This window comes from Chrysemys picta, chromosome 9 (genome assembly GCF_011386835.1).
Source record: "Chrysemys picta bellii isolate R12L10 chromosome 9, ASM1138683v2, whole genome shotgun sequence".
Taxonomy (NCBI): domain Eukaryota; kingdom Metazoa; phylum Chordata; order Testudines; family Emydidae; genus Chrysemys; species Chrysemys picta.
Window position 1 is genome coordinate 9001156 of NC_088799.1, and position 21264 is coordinate 9022419.

Below are 21264 nucleotides of genomic sequence, written 5' to 3' on the forward strand. Positions count from 1 at the left end.
TACCTAGATTGCAATATACAGTGTGTATTAATGATTAGCTTACTAAGGGCTTGTCTACACTACAGGGGGAGATCGATCTTAGTTACGCAACTTCAGCAATGTGAATAACATAGCTGACTTTCTGCAGTATTTCCTGGGCTTGGAACAGGAAATACCACAGTTCAACTACCATGGCCAGAAAGTGACAATTTCGTTTTTAAAATGGCACCATCTTGCTCAATGTATAAAATGCCATTCATTGGATTTCTCAACCGACTTTCATCTCAGATCTGCAATTTCATATTTGAGTTGCTTCAGGACTCTTGGGTGAATCCCATCTGGTCCTGGTGATTGATTATTATTTATCAATCTGTTCCAAAATGTCCTCCCTCGACACCTCAATCTGGGACAGTTCTTCAGACTCATCATCTAAAAAGAATGGCTCCAGTGTGGGATCTCCCTCATATCCCATATCTCCTCCAGCTGTCCTCTCTTGGGCTTTCCCTAACATCCTTTCTACATATGAAGAGGATCAGTACTTCCAGGCACAGTACTTCAAATGTAGGTCCCACTTTTTCTTCAAGCCAATATATTAGCTGAGTATTTTTCTCTGATCTATGTGGGCAGACCCATGCAGCTCTGTGAAGCTCAACTGAAGTCAGTGAGTGTTCATTGGATCCCATTGCAGGGTTGGGGATTTATACTGGAAGGATTTATTGAGCACCAATTGGGGAAGAAGGAAGAGAGGGTGCCAGTGCTGTTTATGGCAGATATTGTAACTCATCGTTGTTTGAGGCACCTGAATCTTCCTGGTCACAGGCAAAGCATATTATATCAACAGGAAACTACTGCATTCAGAGATAGAATTTCTATGCAAATAAGGAGGCAGGTGAATAAATAAGATCTGGTTAATAGCTGCTGGAGGTCTGAAAGTAAGGCTCATACTCTATAGCCTGCTTATCTAGCTAGACCACAGAAGTGCCACATGGTGACTATTATCTGGGGAATCCAGATATGTTTCTCACCTGCCAACTCTCTGGAAAGACAGTCCCTGGTTCCAGAGCAAAATCCTGACCATGTTCCCCACTCTAATCCTCCAAGGAAAGGGACAAAAGTGAAATTCACCCAATGCAGAATGCTCAAAGAAAGGGCATAAGTAGTGGTGCTGAGGGTCATACATGAAATGTTCTTGTGAATTTTATTGTGACATTCCCCCCCTCCCCCCCACACACACCCTGCTCGGTAAAAAGAAATTCTTCTTTGCCATGTGTGAGGGAAGGGGCAGAAACTTGGGCCACCCACTCCTACATGCCAGCGCAGGGGACATGGCCAGGGAAATGGGGTGTGACCTATGCCTAGCTGATCCCCAGCTGTCATAATGGCCTCTGGGGGCTGTTGGCAGGAGGCATAGCTTAGGGCAGCCTTCAGGAGAGGGTAGAGCATGGACAAGTGGCTCAAAACTGTCTTTTCCCCCCACTCTTTCTGGACTTGTGCCAAGTCTTCCTCTGCTGGACTGCAGCATCAGGGACAAAATCTTAATACTTCAGTCCATACCCTCTTTCATTCTGAAACATCTCACTTCACAAATTGATCTACCAACTAGACCTGGGCCTCGAGCTGGCCCAAACGCCTGCACCTACCTAATCAAAGAATAAAAACCACGAGTGGAACAGACATGATGCTCCGTACAAAAACACGTCCGCTCCTCTTTTTCTCGAGGGAGAGGTTTGCCTGTGGAAATTTGCTCATGCTTTACTTATAGACCCATCTCAAGGAGGCAACAGCCCTCTGCTGGCCCTTTGGGTGGTCACTTCAGACAGATTTCCCTGTAAATCTTTTTGAGTTTTATATTTTAATACTACATAAAAATGCACGTTACTCTGAGGTTAGCTCAGTTTATTCCCCGTTGAGGTTAACTTCCATTGAGAGTTTCACGGGAGTTACTGAGGGCAGAATTCATCCCTGCATGTATGTTGGGGAAGAAAGAGATGCAACTTGACAAGAAAATTAATGGGCTCCTTCTGTGCTCCAATTAACTCAATTTATGAGATGCTGATGAGTTGGCTAAATTTTTGCTGGCTGCAGTACAGTGTTTGATGGAATTCCTGTCAATAGAGGGCCAGATCCTCAGTTGATGTAAACTGGCATAGGGCTAGCGTGGTCAATCTGTTGTGGTCAATCTGACACACCAGTTGTAAAGCACTTTGGGAAGGAACCTACTGAGCTATGAAGTATTATAGGTGGATCTGTTAGCGCCATCCACAGTTAATGTTGCCTGACCCTTCCCATTGTAAGACCCTGTTTTCAGTTGCTTATAAGGCTGCTAAACTTCAAACATTTGGGCTGAAGTTTTCCCTACAGGGTGTCTACCTCATGCTGAATTATTTTGGAAAGTGTCAGCAGCCGTGGTTTGGCCATTTCCTGAATGAGATTAGGGGAAGATATGTTAGTTTGCTCAGGTTAAAAACATTCTTACAAGCATTTAGTTGAGAAGCTCAGGCACCTCTGCATTTTGGATCAAGGGCTTGAAATTAGGCAAGTGGCAAGCCCTGCTCTGGCATTCAAGCCCTTTTTGCTCTTCCTATTTTAAAAAATGCCCAAATTTGTCTACAAGTTATAAGCTTTTTAAAAACATCTCAGTTTACATACATTCAGCAGAGACCTGTTAGAATTGGCAGTTGAATTCTCCTAAAATTGTATTCCTTCATGCCAGTGAGTTTCACAGATATTTGCTGATAAAGTGTGTGTCATCCTCCTCTGGTGAACCATATAGAGGACGACAACCTACTACTGCTACCAGTTGCTCTGCCACTTGAGCTAACAAAGAATGTGCAATTGGTCTAAATGTTCCAACCCTACCAAGGTGCTATGTGGGTGTAAATGTGATTCCACATGATAGAATATTTGTTTTTTTCAGGTAGGTTTTTAAAAAAGCAAAGAACCCACACACAAAAAACTATATTAGAAGAACATTACAATGATGCAAAGTCAAGCACTCAAAAATTAGGAAATGCCATAATTAAGGTTGCCTGTGCTTTTGAACATATAGAGTGTGATATAATTCTAAGTACTCTGGAAAAATCCGGTCTTGGGCATCTCACATTTGACACCCAAAATTAGTGGACACTTTGGATCTTAATCTCTTTGCCCCAGGTCCCCATCTGTAAAATGGGGAGAATACCATCCCCTCACCTCACAGGCAGATTGTGAAAATACATTATGTTTGTGAAACACTCGAATTCTATAGTGAGGAGCGCCATTGAAAAGCCCCACGAGGAAATAAATAATTCAGTCTTCAGAGCAGGGTTTGAATGATGTTCCAGAAATAAGGCCGAAGTCCACGCATTGAACAATGCGGATAAAATAAAATATTGAATCAGCTGGGTGCTGTCCAATAGTAGATTATATCCATTATACACCAACGACAAACAAGATGACTCATACTCCGGGCATCTTAGAACTCGGAGTTCATTTGAGGAAGCACACCTGAACCCTTTTCAGTCTTTTAAGTAATAAAATCTGAACAAACTACATCTGATCTATATATAGCTGACTGCTCATTGGATCCTTTTTGGCATTCTTTACACTTACTCGTACATAACACTCACTCACTAATGAATAACATCTGGCGTGAGGATAAAAAGAATATATCCTGCAAAATAGAGGAAGGAGAAGGCAGGGTGGACAGAAGAGAGATTATCTGATGTAGGAATATGTGAATTCCATTAGTTCCTGTTTAGGAAACCACCAGCTTCTTACAGCCCACAATATTTCTATACAGAGGAGAGGAAGAAAAGAGGCTTTCATTTTTGTGGCAATAGCATATGGCAGACTGAGAAACTGATTGGTCTCTTTTCTTACAGAAGGATACTTCTATGAGGGGCCTCGTTCTGTACTCCTTGCTCTTGATGGCAATTTTAACTGGGTACAGAGTGCAGGACTGGGCTCAAAAATCAGAGTCTAGAGGTAGAAAAGACCTTCTGCATTAGGGCATCTAGGCCCAGATCCTCAAAGGTGTTTAGGTGCTTATTGATTTCAATAGGAGTGAGGTGCCTTAAGACTTTTGAGGATGTGGGCGCTAGCTCCTTGCCCTGGGTAAAATTCATTCCCAGGCAGTGGATCAGCAAAAACAAGAGGCTTCCACTGTTCCCCCTTTTGAGACTTCTCTTCATATGCAGCCCAAAATGCCTGGGACATTTACTAGTGTTTTTTCCATTCCAGTTTTAAATGTACTAAATCCACAGTCTGTGGAAATTAAATTTGCCCGTGAGGCTGGAATGCAAGATCTAATCTGAAACCCCTCCCTGAAATACAGGGGGCTGGTTTTGAGTTTATGGTGTGGACTTCTTTCTTCTGTTTGCTTCTCTCTACAACCATCATCTGAAATACAAACTATACTGGTAGAGCAACTTCTGAATTAAAATACTGATCCTAGGAATTTGCTGGGTCAGAGACCAAAGGAGAGGAAACAATGATATGAAACAGAAGATCTGTGGTTAGGCTTTTTAGGAACTCATCTTTAAGTTAAATATCCAAGACACGTGTATCTGAATAAACTGGAGCCGTCCGAATCTTCAAGTCATAGTCAAGATATCAAAGGAATAATTGATTTTTCTTCCTCCTCACTGACTGCATTTTGTTATTAGCTAGGACTTTTATAGGAGTATTCTCTAGCCTTCAGAGCGATGATTAGCTCTATGTAGCCAATATTGCCGACAGTGCTGCTTTAGGCAAAGGTCTTATGTTTCATATCAGTGTTTCCTCTCCTTTGAGTCCTGCTCTTGCATGTTTAACACACACAACTTTAGAAAATGAGCAGGCCTTCCAGAGCAATCCAGATGACTAAACCACTGGTTCAGGTAGTAGGGACAGTTCAACATGAACAGGGTTCTAGACTATTTTAGCCAAGCTGCTAGTTGAAATGTTTTTCCATCAAACTTTTTTTGGACACAAAATGGCGTGTTGATAAAATCCTAGGATTTTCACAGAAAATTTGTTTGTTGAAACTTTTGATTTGTCCACAAAATTTTTCAAAACATGTTTAATTTAATTAAAACTCACACTCTCTCTCTCACTGTACTTTTCTACTGCAAGAAAAGTGAATCAACGACAGAGAAAATGGTTGGGAAATACCTGAAACTGTGTGTGGGAGGGAGGGAGGAAAGGAGGGAATTCCCCAAAAAATTCAAATAAAATGAAAGTTTTTTGGGAGGTCTTTTCAAAGTTATGGGGAAATTATTATTATTTTACTAACTACTACCAAATCTTTATAATTTTTTCCTCCTGCTCCAAAAATTAGTTGTACCATTTTCTAAGTGAAATTATACCACCTTCCAGAAGGAACAGCTGTTTCCATATTCCAGTCCTTCTCCAAAGCTGGAGAAGGTAGCTTTTGGAAATGGTACTCAAAACCAAATAAGATTCCCACGATACCTCATAATAAGGAACTACTGGAAAACCAAATAGCACTCAGTGGTTGGATTTCAACTCAGTCAGGGGACCTGTACAACTCAATTGTTTTGTAGTCATGGTTATGGCTTCAATTGCCCTATGCAGGAAGTTTGTAAACTCTTCATGTGTAAATAATTAAATTCATGAGAAATACACTTGCAAATTCCTTGTATGTTTTGGGCCAGGATGCAGAGTGAGGAGTTGCAAAGAGAAGTGAAGGGGTTAGGGAAAGGCCATCTTAAGCTTTGTTGCTAAGTGCAGTGAGCGGGCGGTTGGGTAAGAGGAAAGGCAGCACATACAGATAACAAGATAAGTATTTCGTCTTTGATACATTTCTAGGGTAGACACCTTATCCTTCTGGCTGACTGCATAATTGGGTGGGGTCATCCTAACTTCTATAAATTTATGAAAAATGAAAGACATTTCAGTTCTTCTCTTTACTGATTCTGTTATGCTGTGCCCTCTCCATCCAGAGCGATCTGCCCTGAGCCTCCCACAAAGAAGGATGGGCAGGTGTCAGGGAGAGCTGTGGGTCTATAACATCTCTGAACAGTGTTGGGGGTAGTCTCCAAGACCTTTTCCACTCGGTTCCCCGAGAATGCAGTTCGACTCCAGTCTCGTCATTCAGGTTCCTTTATTTGGCATATACCAAAGCTATGTTGAGTTGATCAACTTCAAACATAGGGGGTGGGTATAGAGTATATACACCACACATCCAAAGTTACACAAAAACCCCGTTTCTTTATAGATATTGCATCACATGTTTTGGGATTGGCTTAGTTACTTTGCAAGAACCACTCCCCGTACAGCATGCTCTGTCCATATGCTGTGAATGTTCGGCTTTACTCTTTACCTCATCTTTATGCCCCCAACTTATCTTGCCCATTGTTATCTTGTTCTTAGTACTGTAAATGGTTCCCTGGGTGTTGTTCCGATATTAGCTAGCTCAGGCATTCTGTCTTTTAGCTTACGGACCCCTTTACTTACCTTAGCACAAACATTCCATTTTTGGCCTGCTGACCTAGTTACCTCCCTAATCCTGTTGTCCAAGAAACCAGGCCTCCCCCTTGTTTCATTATGCATGGCAAGCCAGGCCTACAGGCATGATGCATAATTAACTTCATTGTTGGGAGCCCACCTAAGGAGGCACTCAAAATTAGGGAATACATCTGAAAAAAATTGGCTTTTATTTTTTCTGATGGTCTTTAGGTGAATTAACTAAAAAATTTCCCCAGAACAAACACTGAAAGGGCTGCATAGTAGAATAGAAGCAAGTTTGGTCTTTGCCACCTGCTTTAAGCATTTCATCTGATGTCCAGATTTATTTCTACAGTACATGTAACTATGCCTTTATCAATGTGCGGATCCAGGCTAAACATGACTGATTTTTACCTTACATTTTTAAAATGCACTTTCATTTGCTATGGGACAGCTGAGTTCCTTGTTTGTCTAGTTTTAGTTTGTAACTATTAAATAACAGGAATAATTGCATGCTGGATTCATGTGTATTAGGGATCTCCTTCCCTCAGCACATTCTAACACATTTTCTTATGGATGGCAGCCATATGCCACACAGTTCAAGGGCGGCTGCTGATTCTCCCATAGCATCAGTTGGCTCATTGGCTCATAGTGAGTGAAGCTGCCAAACTAAAGAACAGGTTTCAGAGTAGCAGCCGTGTTAGTCTGTATCCGCAAAAAGAAGAACAGGAGTACTTGTGGCACCTTAGAGACTAACAAATTTATTAGAGCATAAGCTTTCGTGGACTACAGCCCACTCCATATGTTCCATTCTATATGCAACCGAAGAAGTGGGCTGTAGTCCACGAAAGCTTATGCTCTAATAAATTTGTTAGTCTCTAAGGTGCCACAAGTACTCCTGTCAAACTAAAGAAGTTTAACACAAGGGAGTCTCTTGTCAAACTGGGGTCTCTAGCCACTGAGCACTGAGCAATATCCATTCCAGTTTTTTTCCCCCCCAAGCCCCCAGTAAAATAAATAAATAAATAAATAACATTTTTACATTTCGATTGGCATCGCAGCTGTGGGAACATCCATCATTCACTAGTGCACAGATACTTTGCGTGCAAAAGAAAACCAATCCTCCTACTGCTATGCATTGAAAACCTGTGGTTAAAGTATTCAGGTCTTCTTTTGGGGACCAATTCTACTGTACCCAATTGAACAAGATTTCCATGCCAAAAATAACTTTTAAAATGGTTGGGAATTCTCTGGTAACTGGAACTGACGAGGAGTCCTGTTGGGTGTGGATAGTTAAGTCAGGTGTGTTTATTCTTGTGCTTTTACAATTATTAACAGCTCACCTAAGACAATGCTCTGATTTATTCCCCCTAATATTATGCATATGCCGGAAGCTAAAACTACCTGCCATTGCCCAGTTTACTGAAGGCCAGATCTTAGTCCCCATTGAAACTTTTCCCATTGATTTCAATAGAAACTAGGATTTAGGCATGCAAGCACAAGTTTTCTAATGGTAATTTCTATTGATTCCCTCAGCTACCAATAGGAGATCAGCAGAAATTCCCTGTCCACCAAAGTCCATCTCTGAGGTAGAATTATCAAAAAAGAAAAGCATTAAGAAGACTAAAGGCGGAATTAAGGTAGGAGCATCTTTGTTTTTGAAACAGTCTCTACTGTGATAGAATGCAAGGTGACATCACTGTATGGTGCAACAAACTCTTAAAATACCCTACTTACCTTCCACCCATTCTCATGTATACATCAGTTTCATGAGCATAAGCATTCTGGTGAAAGCTGAAATTCCTTTAGGGAGGGGAAAAAATCTGGCCCTTTATGTATCCTATATTACAATGCATTAGCTCACAGCTATGTAGTGTAATTTTAGCTGTATTGGGCTGTGAAGGGCTCTGTGTAGCTCAAAAGCTTGTCTCGCTCATAAACAGAAGTTAGTCCAGTAAAAGATATTACCTCACTCACCTTGTATCTCTTAGCTCTCAGGTGTCATACCAGAGGTGGGCAAACTATGGCCTGCGGGACTGTCTTGCCCGGCCCCTGAGCTCCCGGCCAGGGAGGCTAGCTAACCCCCAGCCCCTCCCCAGCTGTCCACCCTCTCCTGAAGCCACAGCGCTGCACGGGTAGCACTTTGGGTGGCGGGGCTGCGCACTCATGCAGGGCAGCATGTCTGGCTCCGGCCAGGAGGCACGGCTCCAGCCATGCTGCGCTGAGCGGCATGGTAAGGGGTCTGGAGGGTTGGATATGGAGTAGAGGATCCTGGGGGCAGTCAGGGGACAGGGGGTGGTTGGATGGGGGTGGGATCCCAGGGGGCCTGTCAGGGGGCAGGGGTGTGGATAGGGGTCAGGGGGGCTGGATAGGGGGTCAGGGCAGTCAGGGGACAGGGGGGCTGGATAGGGGGTGAGGCCCCAGGGGAGGTTAGGGGCGGGGGTCCCGGAGGGGGCAGTCAGGGGACAAGAAGCAGGGGGGGGGTTGAATGGGTGGGGGGTTCTGAGGAGGATAGTCAGGGGGTGGAAAGTGAGAGGGGTCAGATAGGGGGCACGGCCAGGCTGTTTGGGGGGCACAACCTTCCCTACCCGGCCTACCATATAGTTTTGCACCCCCAATGTGGCCCTTGGGCCAAAAAGTTTGCCCACTCGTGTTATACTGTAGCTTTTTGCCTAAAGTGGGAATCTTACTCTAACATCACCTTAGTCAAATTAACCCCGTAAAACTGGTGTTCTGTTCTATTCAGGATCTCATCTCACCCATCACTGTGGTATCCAAGCCCCTTTTAGAGATAAAAATTAAACGAGACATATCAAGTGGATTCCCCTATCCCCCAAGAAGTTTACTCATTAAATACTTTTCAAAAATAAAAACAAAATGAACTAATACCTGCTGCTGCATGGCAAAAGGTCAAAGAAGTGCACAGCCATCTACACATTTACAAAAAGTGTAAAGCTATATGCACCACCAGTCACTTAATCGTAGCTTTGTGACACTGACCCATTCCCCTACAGTGCCCTTCTCCTTTGTTTGGACTTCCCTCAGTTTCATTTGGCTTCTGAGATTGCAATCTGCTTAGAGCAGAGATGGTGTTTAGTTTGTCTATATAGCACCTTGCACACTTTTGGGTACTCATTGAATAAGTAACTCAGCTACAATTTCTCACCTTGAACTTAAGAGAATGCCAGAGCTTGATTGAACCCAGCAGCAGGCATCTCTCACTTGCCTGTTCAAACTAAAATCTAGAAAAACCACCATCCCTCCGAATGCACTGGAAAGGTGGCTCCTTTCTGCTGTAGCTTCCACTCGTACTGGATTCAACCAGCTATGTGGACTAGGCCATGTCTATCTTTACTTTGTCCTAAGACATACAGCCAGGCAACATCCTTAGGCTTCATTCAGATTTTACATGACAATTTGATTCTTTAAATGCCAATATAAGCCCACTCTATACACAACTAGCCCAAAGTTGCCTGTACAAAGCTCTGTCTACTGGAATGTAAAGACTTTTCAATTTAATGTTTACCTTCTTTGCCTGATCTACTTCTCCATTAACTGTTGGACTCTACCTAAAAAGTATGGAGGTGGATCAGGGGAGTGGGAAATCACAAGGACAGCTAGGGTTCAGAAGGCACTGGTAAAAGCAGGAGAGAGGGCTGCTGGTGGTATTCATCTTGTTTTGAGCATGGCCCCTAAAAGCATGAGGCTAATCACAGTTGTCCCATTTTTCCATATTAGGCAACGTTTCTTTGTACTTTGGACTATAGATACATCCTTCTGGGGAAAAAAAAATCTAAAAATAGTTTTATTAGCGAGGCAAGAGGTGACATACTAGCACGCTGTTATTTTGTAACTAGAGGGAAATGACTAATATCTGAACGTCATTCTAAAGTGATCCATTCTTTCCTCTGATCGGCCTTCCAGATGTACAGTATTTCAAAACTTTCTTTTCTACTGCACCCACAAACAACTGCAGCTTCTTACTGGACACAGAGTACTCATGCAGCTGCATTGTTGAAACGCTCCTAGAAAGTGGCATGATTCACATTCATGGGGTGCTAGTTGTTGGATTAGTTCTTGTTTTCTTTTTCTCCAGACCATTAGTTGGCAGACAAAAGTATGGCTCACCACTATGACCTCACTTGTACAAAGGTGAAAAGCACTAGGAGTGAGTTCATTTGCATCATGGTGCTTTCTCCCACTCCTGACCAGACCTGATTTTAAAAGCTGGATACTAAGCAAAGGGAAGAAGAGATTCCTTCTCCCTGATTCTAGCTCAATATACAAGTATAATTAACTACTACTCTGCTGACAGCCATCTGTTTTCTCCAGTCCTTTCCCTCGCCTCAACTTCATGCCCTCTCCTGTGATCCTCTAGATCCATAAGACATCTCACTTTTTGTTTGCTAAGTAGAGGGTTCCCCTCTGAGTGGCTCCTTAAATGCATGTCTTCCTAAACTTCTCCTTTAGTGGTCTTCCCAAACACTCCCTTACCTGAACTGCTGTCCTATTTTCTCTCATCTCAGTTAGTTAGTAAGGTAGCTCTTCAGGGCAGGGACCATAGAATATCAGGGTTGGAGGGGACCTCAGGAGGTCATCTAGTCCAACCCCCTGCTCAAAGCAGGGCCAACCCCAACTAAATCATCCCAGTCACGGCTTTGTCAAGCCGGGCCTTAAAAACCTCTAAGGATGGAGATTAATTACTAGAATGAATTTCATGGAAGACACTACTGAAAGAGCAAATTCTGCTCACATGAGTAGTCTCACTGAATTTAAGGGGGATTACTTTTGAGAGTAAGGCAAGCACGTTTTGGCCCACGTCTTCAGAACCAGAAAAGGGCAGAGAACCCCAGCTTTCCACTAAAGTCGATGGGAGAATTACGAAACTCTTTGTGTAGGAAGTATTTTGATATTTATCTACACTGTATAAAAGCTACTTCATGGTGTTAAATACTGAAAGATCATTGACAGTGCAATGCTTAACCATGCTTAATTTCAGTATCCAGCCTTTCCTGTTTTATAAATCCAGGGTGTTAGAAGCCTGTGAAATAGTATCAAAAGAATGGCAAAACGATTCTAAAAGTTCCAAAAAGAACAAGAAAACCCCATAATGCCCTGGAATTCACTGTACTACATTGTATATAAAGTTTGAAATCCGAAGACAAGCTAAACCGCATTCAGTTAAAGAACGGGAATGTCATTCAGGCAAGACAAAAAACCCCACCATGCCTAATAACGTGCTAAGCAACCATAAAATACTGAATGAAGTTTGTGATATTCCTGTTCAAGGCAGATAAGTATGAAGAGTTGCTCCCGATACAAGAACAACATTGATCTCATATGTTATGAGCTAAGAATGAAGATTATAAAAACTTTATAAGAAGCCAAGAATATCTCTAGTATCAAGAGTAGTTTTCCCTCACTGTAGGATAAATGGAACAATTCAGAGCCAAAACAAGTAATACATATAGTCATAAAATAGTCTAGAAAATGTAAGAAGTTAGCTTTAAATAAAAAGCACGTTATACATTAATTATTGAAGTCAAAGTTGTGTTAAATATATAAGCTGCCAACTGATTTACCAAAATATAGTGTCAAATTCTGCCTTTTTTGCTTTTTAAAAAGCAACTGAAAGGTGAGCCTTCAGTCAGCAAACTGCAACTATTTAATGTTTAAAATTTATTTTTAATTCAGATTGAAGTGATGCATGAAGCCAGTCAAGGTGGGTCCAGCAGAGTCCTGGTGATGAGTGAAAGCGAGGAGAATCTTTCCACTAGGAGGAGGTAAGGATGCAGATGCGTCTTGTTGTAGGAACGTTGCCTTAATAGAAGGCAGGTTTTGTTTATTCAGTGATAGTACATCCCTCAAAAGTACATGTTTTCTCTAAGACTAGATTGGTCATTCAGTAGGAGAGAGTCAGTCACCCACCATATTAAAAAACATTTGGGATTCTGCCCAAGAAAAGTCATCAAAACCAAGGCATGAGGGAGAGTATATTTTTCTAAGTAAAGGAGGTTCACTTTGCATTTGAATCAATTCAATTTAAAATTAGGAGTATTATTTATATAAAATGACACTTGTGGTCTTAACTAAGAATGAGCTTGCATATTCATCAGCAAGAAGTTTATATATAAATATCTTGAAGTATCATGGGTTTAAATAACTCCTTAGCAAGAGAAGATTGTGTGTGACTAGGAAACATTAAAGGTATGTGGGCATTTTGTTGTTTTTAGTACACATGGTACTGGCTTGCTGTCTCTACATTTTAGGAAGACTTGTGAAATAAACTTGAAATTAAGTTTGAGTGCATGATCCTGAACACAAACCATACTGACAGTAAAAATACCCAATGGCTGTATGTGAAAAAATAGAATTACTTCCATTAAATCTAGGATAATGAAATTCAACTGATCCAGCCCTCCTTCCCTCTATTTTCCTCTTGGTGTAGTCTCATTGACTCTTCACGGTCCGTTTATCTTCTAGCTCTTCATACAAAATTGTCTAATGGACTTATAGTTTTCATAGTAATGAACCTAGATTTGTGTGAGAGATTTAAAAAACAGGTAAATATTTAATCTGAAAGGCAACTTTAGTATGTTTGTTTGTGAAACACTAAGTGGGTATGTTGAATTGAAACTTTATTGGAGACAGTCTGGTTTATCTTCCCTATTCATTTTTTAATCCTCTCTACTGTATGTACGCATTTTATTTATTACCTCACATGGTCACTTCTGTTAAAAATGCTACTATTCAATACAAAAGTTTTTACAATAGAGCATAGACAATAAAGCCTAGATTTCCATTTACATAACATTACAGGTGCTAAAGATACACTGTTCTTGAAGCTCATATCATTATAAAGGCAGCAGATTTTAAAGGTGCAAGGGTTATTTGTTTATTTGAAATGAATCTATATTAACTAATGTCATTTCCATGTTCATATCCCCTAGTCAGGGGCTTATCCCCTGGGGGATGGGCCCCGAGTCAGAACCTTAGAAGAGATTGTTTTCTCAATGATTTTCTCTCCTCCAGGCCAGATTTGCAAATCCACTCCACAATAAATATGGATTTAAGACTGTAGTATGACAATGTTATCTATGGTGAATGTGAGACATTCAACTTGAAGAGCCATGTTTGTTTGAATTTTGCCTTTACTATTATTACTAGTAACACCTAAAGTTAAAAAACATATAATTTTTTCTTTTCGTTTAATTTATATACAAAATGCTGTCAAATGCAATGTCAGTTTCCCAGTATATAGTCCCTTAGCAAGGGAGAAAGTGTATCACACTAAAAAGACCCTTATCAATCAATCATCATCATCAGGTGGATTGGGGGGGGGGGGACAAAAAAAAACAAACAACACACAATTTAAAGCTTTTTTTCCCCCCCAAAAGCTTTAAGACACAGTCCCAGATCCTCAAAAGGTATTTAGTCTCCTAGCTTCCACTGAAGTCGATGAGTTACCAAATAAAAATGATTTCTTTTTAAAAGGTAGTGAGTTAAAAATATTGACATCTTTTAATACTAATATTAAAAGTATTCAAGTCTCGAGAGACCAGTAGCAGTCTTGAACATAGACTTAAGTTAGAGGAGCAGAGATTGTTAACAGAGCAGTAGTGTGGATGCTCTAAACTAGTTCCATGAACAGCAATTTTTAAAGAATTTTCAAAACTTAATTTTGTTCCTAGTATTGCAAGAGTTACCACTTTTGAAGGTTAGCAGCCATGTAGATCTTTAACTCTATTTGTTCCCAATAAGGCTAGTAGAGACATTCTCTTAGGCCTTGGCTACACTTGCGGATTCACAGTGCTGTGAAGTGCGAGTGTAGTCGCGCCGCCAGTACTGCGAGAGTTCTCTCACAGCGCTCCAAGTACTCCACCTCTCCGAGGGGAATAGCTTGCAGCGCTGCGAGCGAGCATGCAGCGCTGCAGGCGCTGATTACACTGGCACTTTACAGCGCTGCACTCGCTGCGCTCGGGGGGGGGGGGTGTTTTTTCACACCCCTGAGCGCAGCAAGTGCAGCGCTGTGAATTGCCAGTGTAGCCAAGGCCTTAGAATGCAAATAGCACTGCTCCTGGAGTTAAAGAACGTACCTCACCGACGCCGAAACATTCCATTTGGGAGGAACAACAGTCTTCTTCCAAATACGAACATTCATTTATTCCTCTCTTACTTAAGGTCTCTGCGTGGCTTTAAAATAAAACAACTATAATGAGGAGTTTCATAAAAGAAAGTTACAGAAAAAGTTAATTTTGTTGGAAAGCAACCTGGAAGAGCTTTCAGTTCTTCGGGAGTGAACACATTGTAAGATGAACAGCAATCTCACTTTCCTGTTAACAGGAAACACAAAGCCCATATCACTACATCATTAAGAGAGTCTTCCACAGAGTCCTCCAGTGGAAGGCAGGTGAATGCAACATGGGACCTCAGGGGTGAGCAAAAAGATTATTTTGTGTTCCATAAGAGATGACATGCCAAAAGGAGAAGTAAAAAAGGCTGACACATTAAACAGAGAAAATACAAAAACAACAAAAATAAAACCCAGCACATACTAATGTGGGGTTCAAGTCTTCTCTGAAGAAGGGACTAAACAGTATATTCAGAATTCAATGTTAAGCACCAAAGCTGTTGATGTCAGGTACAAGTAGTGAAATTCTGAAAGGCAAAAAGGTTTACCAGTTTAAAAAAAAAATATATATATATATATACACAAACCCTGTTTATTCAAAACAGAAAAGTTTTACAAAACAATTGTCTTTTGTGATAGAGCAAAAGGTTTCAAGAATAAATATTTAATTTTGTATAAAAATTAGTAATATTAAAGGAAACTTGATGCAAACCAACAAACAGGTAAAAACAATTTCAGCATTAAACATTTTGTGCAACAATGTCAAAAATGCTAATTGAGAAGTGACCATTCAGGCTGGTGCATGTTTTAATTGTGAAAATAAAACATGAAAGCCCTGCATTGGAGCACCGACATACCTCTCTCTCTCTCTCTCTCTCTCTCTCTCTCAAAACAAAAACTAAAGGAAGGAGTACGAATTTTAAGTCAATGTTTAGAGCCAAAAGGTTAAGAAATTTTCTAGCTTCTCCATTCTTTGGAAGGAGTGCTATCATATTTTCTTCAAGTTTATAAACCCTTTCTCTTAAACTGCAGCAAAAAATCATAATAAAAAGCCAAATTACAAACATCAAAGTCCTTTTTAAGATAAGGAATATTCCTAACAAAACAGACCTCCTGTAAACAAAAGCATTTCAATGGTCAAGAGGGACATTGGATCTTTTCACCCAATGGCAAATTAAGTTTTTAAATAAAATTACAAGTTATAGATGCTAACTTATGCCCCAATCCTACAAACATGTAAGTATATGCTTAACTTGACTCATGTGAGTCAAGTTAATCACTACATTTGCTTGCGGGATCACGGCCTTAATTGTATACATCTAAAAGCATACTGCATTTTAACTATTTTATACTAGCTAGGATTTCTATTATGTCATTTCTGCCACAGGTTATTTTCAATTCAAAGTGGCTAGTGCAATCAAAAAAATTTCCGCCAGTTATAAAAGTATTTCCACAGTGCAATGTATTTTTACATTTCGCAGGAATTTAGATCTATAACTTGTAATATTTTAGTTATTTTGCCATTATAAATTCAACACTGGTTAAACAAAGCTAGTTTTGAGTAGTGTAAATCAACCTCTTTTCTAATTAAAGAGCATGGATTAACTGGATTTGTTTTGCTGTAAACATTTTAGAGCTGCAGAATTATATAACATTATCCAGTAGGATGGGATAATTTTCTCATTTTTCAGCCATCACTTTTGCATTGTGGTAATGGACTAAGTCTCGCTTCGTAGGTTTCTCTGTGTAGTCAACACCTGGATCCAACTGTGCTCAGTCCAGTGGTTTCCTTACACCTTCACTCCGGAGAAACACCTAATCTGTATGATTACTCATTCTAGTAGATATCAAGCTCTTATCCCAGCTGGAAGAGTGGCTTGCAGAGAGGCAAATATCAATCATGCCCCAATAACCAGCTGAGAGTTCTCTCCTGGATCTTGTTGACACTAGCCTTTTTTCCCCTAAGATGCCTGCGTACTACCACTGATGCAGCCCTACAGATGGTTGCAATAGAGGAAGCACTAGCTTAAACAAGAAGGTACACGCAGCTGCCTGAGCAAAGTTAGAGTTAAATACGGTGACTGGTCTACTTTAGTGCTCCCACATGGTCATCTACAGCAGTGGTGGTGTTGGTGCTGGGAAATTTCGGGAAAAAGGCTACTGTGGATATTCTCTTAGAAAGCAAATAGCACCTCTCTTGGAGCTGAAGAGCCCACCTCCTAGAACATGACAAAGCTCCACTAAGTGACAGACTCCTTGTCATTTCCAGCCTTTGTTTTGCATTTCTACTGCTATGCCACTGGGTGAAGATTTGAATTCAAGCATTCTGAAGTGATTTTATGACCCTGTTCACACTGGAACTCATACCAATGTCAAACAGCTCTCAAAATAAGAGACAAACACCACTTGCATCCACATCTACCAGTATCCAAGCAGCTACCATGGCTTTGGCTACTAGAGTTACTAACAAATACCTGTCCACAAAGTACACAGAAACATTGTTACAACAAGACTAATAAGAGTGTGGAGTCCTTCTCCCAGAACTGGACTTTAGAGTTTTGGACCTGGTTATGAACTATCAGATTACAAGTGGTGGTGGTGGTCCGGGTCTTAATAGCACCTACTTCTAGCCTTTGCAAACGGCAGGTTAAGCTATTTGCTCATGTTAAAGAGGCAAGAGTAACATATGAAATAGATTTGGTTGAAGATACAGATTTTCTATTTTGACACTGACTTCTTCCCATGGCCATAAGACAAAGATTGGCTTGAAACCAATTAGATTAAGAGAGGACAATTTAGTGGATTCTTTGTAATTCTCTTAATAAATGTTGCATCTTTACATGTTACTGTCAATATTTTCACCTTATCCCTTCTTTGTGCAGTCTACCCTTACTTTCAGCTCCTCACATCTTTCTGTTAGTGCTCAAGTTTGGATAAATTTGGCTTCAACTTTTTGAATAATCTGAATTAACTATGTTATGACAGACTTCCCTTGAATTATTTAATGGAGAAGTTTAATTTAATTTTCAAGAGGGAAGACAACTAGGGAGACAGAAGTGTATTTTTGAAAGATACAGCTGGAAGGCCATCCTCGATACATGTGCTCTTAGTTTACCAAGGACTGATTGGAATGTTTAAAATACCACTTCAGAAAGTGTTTTCAGATTAAAAAAAAAAAGTTACTTCATTTTCAAAATATTGCTGTAGTTGAAGCAGTGTTGCAGAAGTTATGAATGTACCTTCCCGTAAATTCCTGTTCTAAACAGAGCTCATGTATTACCTGAAAGCACCAGTTAGAAGGACAGCGTGAATGCCATTTCCCCCCACCCAAATGTTGTGCAGGATTTAGGTAATCTCAAGAGAACAAAATGTTTTAGCAAGCTTTCACCTCTAGCACCAGTTGTGGCTTATTTTGATTTTTAAAGAGTCACTTTGCTGAATTGTATTCAGAAATGGTGACCATTTGACTAGTTTACTCAGACTTTTTTAAATTGCCATCATACCCTTCTACTCATGGTACCAGAACCATCATTTCCTTTTGTTTGGAAAGTGCTATTTATGGAGGTTTAAGTGGTGCATCAACTGCAAGCTGTTGCCTTGAAGTGATGTGCCTTAATTTACACACTGGTTTTCAAATGGAAGAATGCAATTAACAAGGGTTATTGACAAATTCTGTACTCCCAAGTTCAATTACTTTTCACAGGCTTTTCAATATCTAAAAAAATGAAGTCAGTCAATATCTATTCAAGATTTAAATCCCTTGAAAAGGAGTGTAAAAAAATACAGGGTGCAGTATGTGGAAACTAATACAGCAATAGAGAGTTATTCTGATAAAGTTCCTGAGCAGAATAATTTGGGACCTAAAAGCTATTCACATTTTAAATCTTACCTCTTTTCATGTTTACTTTATGTATATTTTGGATAAACCATTAAAAAGTTGTCACTCCATTTTGGCTCAGTGAAACTCTATGCAGATATTCAAGTATTAGGAAAATGCAGCTGAACAGGGATATGTGTCCTCATAGTGTAGTTTGCAAAGAAGCATAATGTTAATTATTTTGCAATATAGTCTACCCAAAAATCTAGAGGAAAAGCTTTTGACTTTTGGATCTGTTGCCTGCTTCCAAAGGTGATGAAGGTCTTCTACATGTCCATGAGAGGTTATCATTTTGTTATAGATGCAGGGATGATATGGAGCCTTTCCTTCCCCAGAAAAGAATACATGATATTGTGGTACAATTCCCATTTTATTGGCACAGAGACCCATGAAAACATCATCTATATAAAGACTTGTATTAAGGGTCTGTGAAGCCTCATATACTTTAGCTGCTACATCACTTGATATTACATATGCGGCTCCAGCTGTGTAGTCAGGATAAGAAGGCCACTGGTACATTTCATATGGAACGTAGTATTTGCTAGTCTTATCTCTCACGGGAGGAGCTCCACGATGGACACGCCCAATCCAGATATCTTGAGCGCCAATTTCCACTAGACTTTGGAGATATGCAACAAGATTTGGCATGTGAATAAAAATATCATCATCTGCAGACATAATGAACTTGGCATGTGGGCAGTATGCATTCACCCATCCAAACTGCAAAAGTAACTTAAGGGTGAGATTGTGAAAAGTATCCAAGAAGTCTTGTTGGATCAAATCATTATATTTCTGGTCTTCCATTAGAAGTTTTCTTTGCATCTGTGCTCTCTGCATATGATCTGTTGGTCGTCCTAAAGCAAAAACAGTTTTAATGTTGGCATGAAGATGAGAATATACATATTTTTCATTACCCCAGGTTTGTCGAATTGCATCTCGCCGATGCCGGTTTTCTGGAGAAGTCTTTACAAACAATAGAAGGAGGACCTCTTGCTGTTGACATTTTTCCTTGTGGTTGATCAAATATCGGTATCTTGCTACCCTGTCCAGGTTTTCCCTGCTAAGGGACAGGCTATCATTCACAAAGGTGTAGCTATTTATGAGGTATCTGTAAGAATAGGACTTCATATGGCTCACAATATGATTATCAAGTGGTGTCCAGAAAATCATGAGAGACAGTACAAAGCAAGTGGCAAGTATCTGCACAAATTGGCATTTTCTGACTTTCCTGGCACTAATAAACATTCTGATGCGGTCCCTTTAATACTTGTTCCGGTTAAGGATCCGTGTTTTTAGGATGTTCTTTTCATTTGAAAGCATAGAATCTCCCTTTCACAAGAGATGTCCGTTGGAATGCATGTGGCCTTTTGTACAATATCCTTATAATGTCAGCTATGTGCACAGATTCACAAGTCATCTGTTTTTAAAAGCCATTTTGCTAGGAGTGAAAGAATGCAGAAGCTTTTAAAGGACAGCACCTGCAGAGCAGATTTTTTCCTTTGCACCATCTTTAGCTGAAATAAACTGTACGCTTCCAAACGGATGTTTTCTTACATACGCCTTTGCTTCAGAGAGGTGGAGATCTATCAAAGGTGGGAAGGGGAGGGAAAAAAAACTGTTTTAGTAAGGACCTAAAAGCAATTACATATGCAGATTCAATTAAAAAGAACAGAAGTACTTGTGGCACCTTAGAGACTAACATTTATTTGAGCATAAGCTTTCATGGGCTACAGCCTACTTCATCGGATGCAATTCAATTGTTCTTTTTGTAAGCAAGTTATTAGTGGAGAGCCACTGTCTTTGTGCACATCTAGAGCCGGGAGAACCACCCTCTACATACATTCAACTGTCGTAAGAACGAAGAGGTCAGAGAAAGCAAAAATGATATACATGCAGGGTTCCTAAAAAGAGCCATCCTCACCTGGAAAGCTGATCAGTTCCTAGGGACTTTTTTTGGGGGGGGTGGGTGGGAGGGAAATCACATCCCCCACTTCCAGTCTCTATACAGGTCTCATTCTTACCTCTACCCCCCATGTAGCTTCTCACTGTTGGTTACATGGATCTCTTAAAAAGAAAAACTGATTTGATTACATGGGGGGGAGGGGGGAAAAACAGCAAAATCGCTGTCAAAAGCAGTGTCAAATGCGCAAAGTAAACATGGGGAATGGGAAGATTTCCTCTCTAATCTTTCACTTACAGTAATTTTACAAAAGTTCTCAACAATAGAAGGGAAAAAAAGAGTCCGACAGAAATGTCACTTTTGGGCTAGCAACTGTTGGGGGTAAGATGTTTCATTACAAATGGTGTCTTTAGACAGTTAACTCCTTAAAATACCTGCGTTCTTTGCTACCTTCCACATGCCCTTAGGCTTCTGCATGGTTACTTTATCCAGCCTGAATCAAGCCAGGGTTTTTACAGGCAGCAAGGCTACTGCTTAGACACAGGGGTTTCTTTTAAATCTCGATCAGAGCAGGGTGCTAAACACTCCTGAACCTTGCCTAGCCCCCAGCCTCCACTGAGGACTTATAGGGGTTAACAGCCCCACCACCCGTGGCTTTGGGGCCCAAGGCAGGCTGGGTCGCAGACAGCCCTGGGGGCACAGGTCCAGTGGGAGGTGACTGCAGTCCCTGGCGCTGGGGGATGCCCCTTGCCACACCAGCGCTGCACCCTCACCGGGCTGAGGAAAAGGGGGGTGATCGGAATGTGTGGGGAGGGGCCACAGAGAGGCGGGGCAGCCTGCCCCCCCCCAATTCGCGATGGGGGCGGGGCAGCCCCCTCTGAAGGAGCGATGGGGGCCGCGGGAGCCCCCTCCCCTCAGCCCCGGGCAGAGCGCGGGAAAGGGGCGCCC

The 21264-nt window shown here is 40.9% G+C and overlaps 2 protein-coding genes across 9 annotated transcripts in view; one reads left to right on the forward strand and one right to left on the reverse strand.

The window, feature by feature from the left end:
* Positions 1-21264, forward strand: part of MCF2L2 (MCF.2 cell line derived transforming sequence-like 2) — a 312498-nt gene that overhangs the window by 151038 nt on the left and 140196 nt on the right. For all 7 annotated transcript variants that reach the window (XM_065557695.1, XM_065557694.1, XM_024107391.3 and 4 more), the window contains 2 exons: positions 7945-8048; positions 12103-12191. In XM_065557695.1, the coding sequence (XP_065413767.1) occupies positions 7945-8048; positions 12103-12191 (193 nt within the window). The remainder of the gene's footprint in view (positions 1-7944; positions 8049-12102; positions 12192-21264) is intronic.
* Positions 15114-21264, reverse strand: part of B3GNT5 (UDP-GlcNAc:betaGal beta-1,3-N-acetylglucosaminyltransferase 5) — a 36100-nt gene continuing 29949 nt past the window's right edge. For both annotated transcript variants that reach the window (XM_024107393.3, XM_042853799.2), the window contains one exon: positions 15114-19999. In XM_024107393.3, the coding sequence (XP_023963161.1) occupies positions 18525-19661 (1137 nt within the window). In that variant the 5' untranslated portion in view covers positions 19662-19999 and the 3' untranslated portion in view covers positions 15114-18524. The remainder of the gene's footprint in view (positions 20000-21264) is intronic.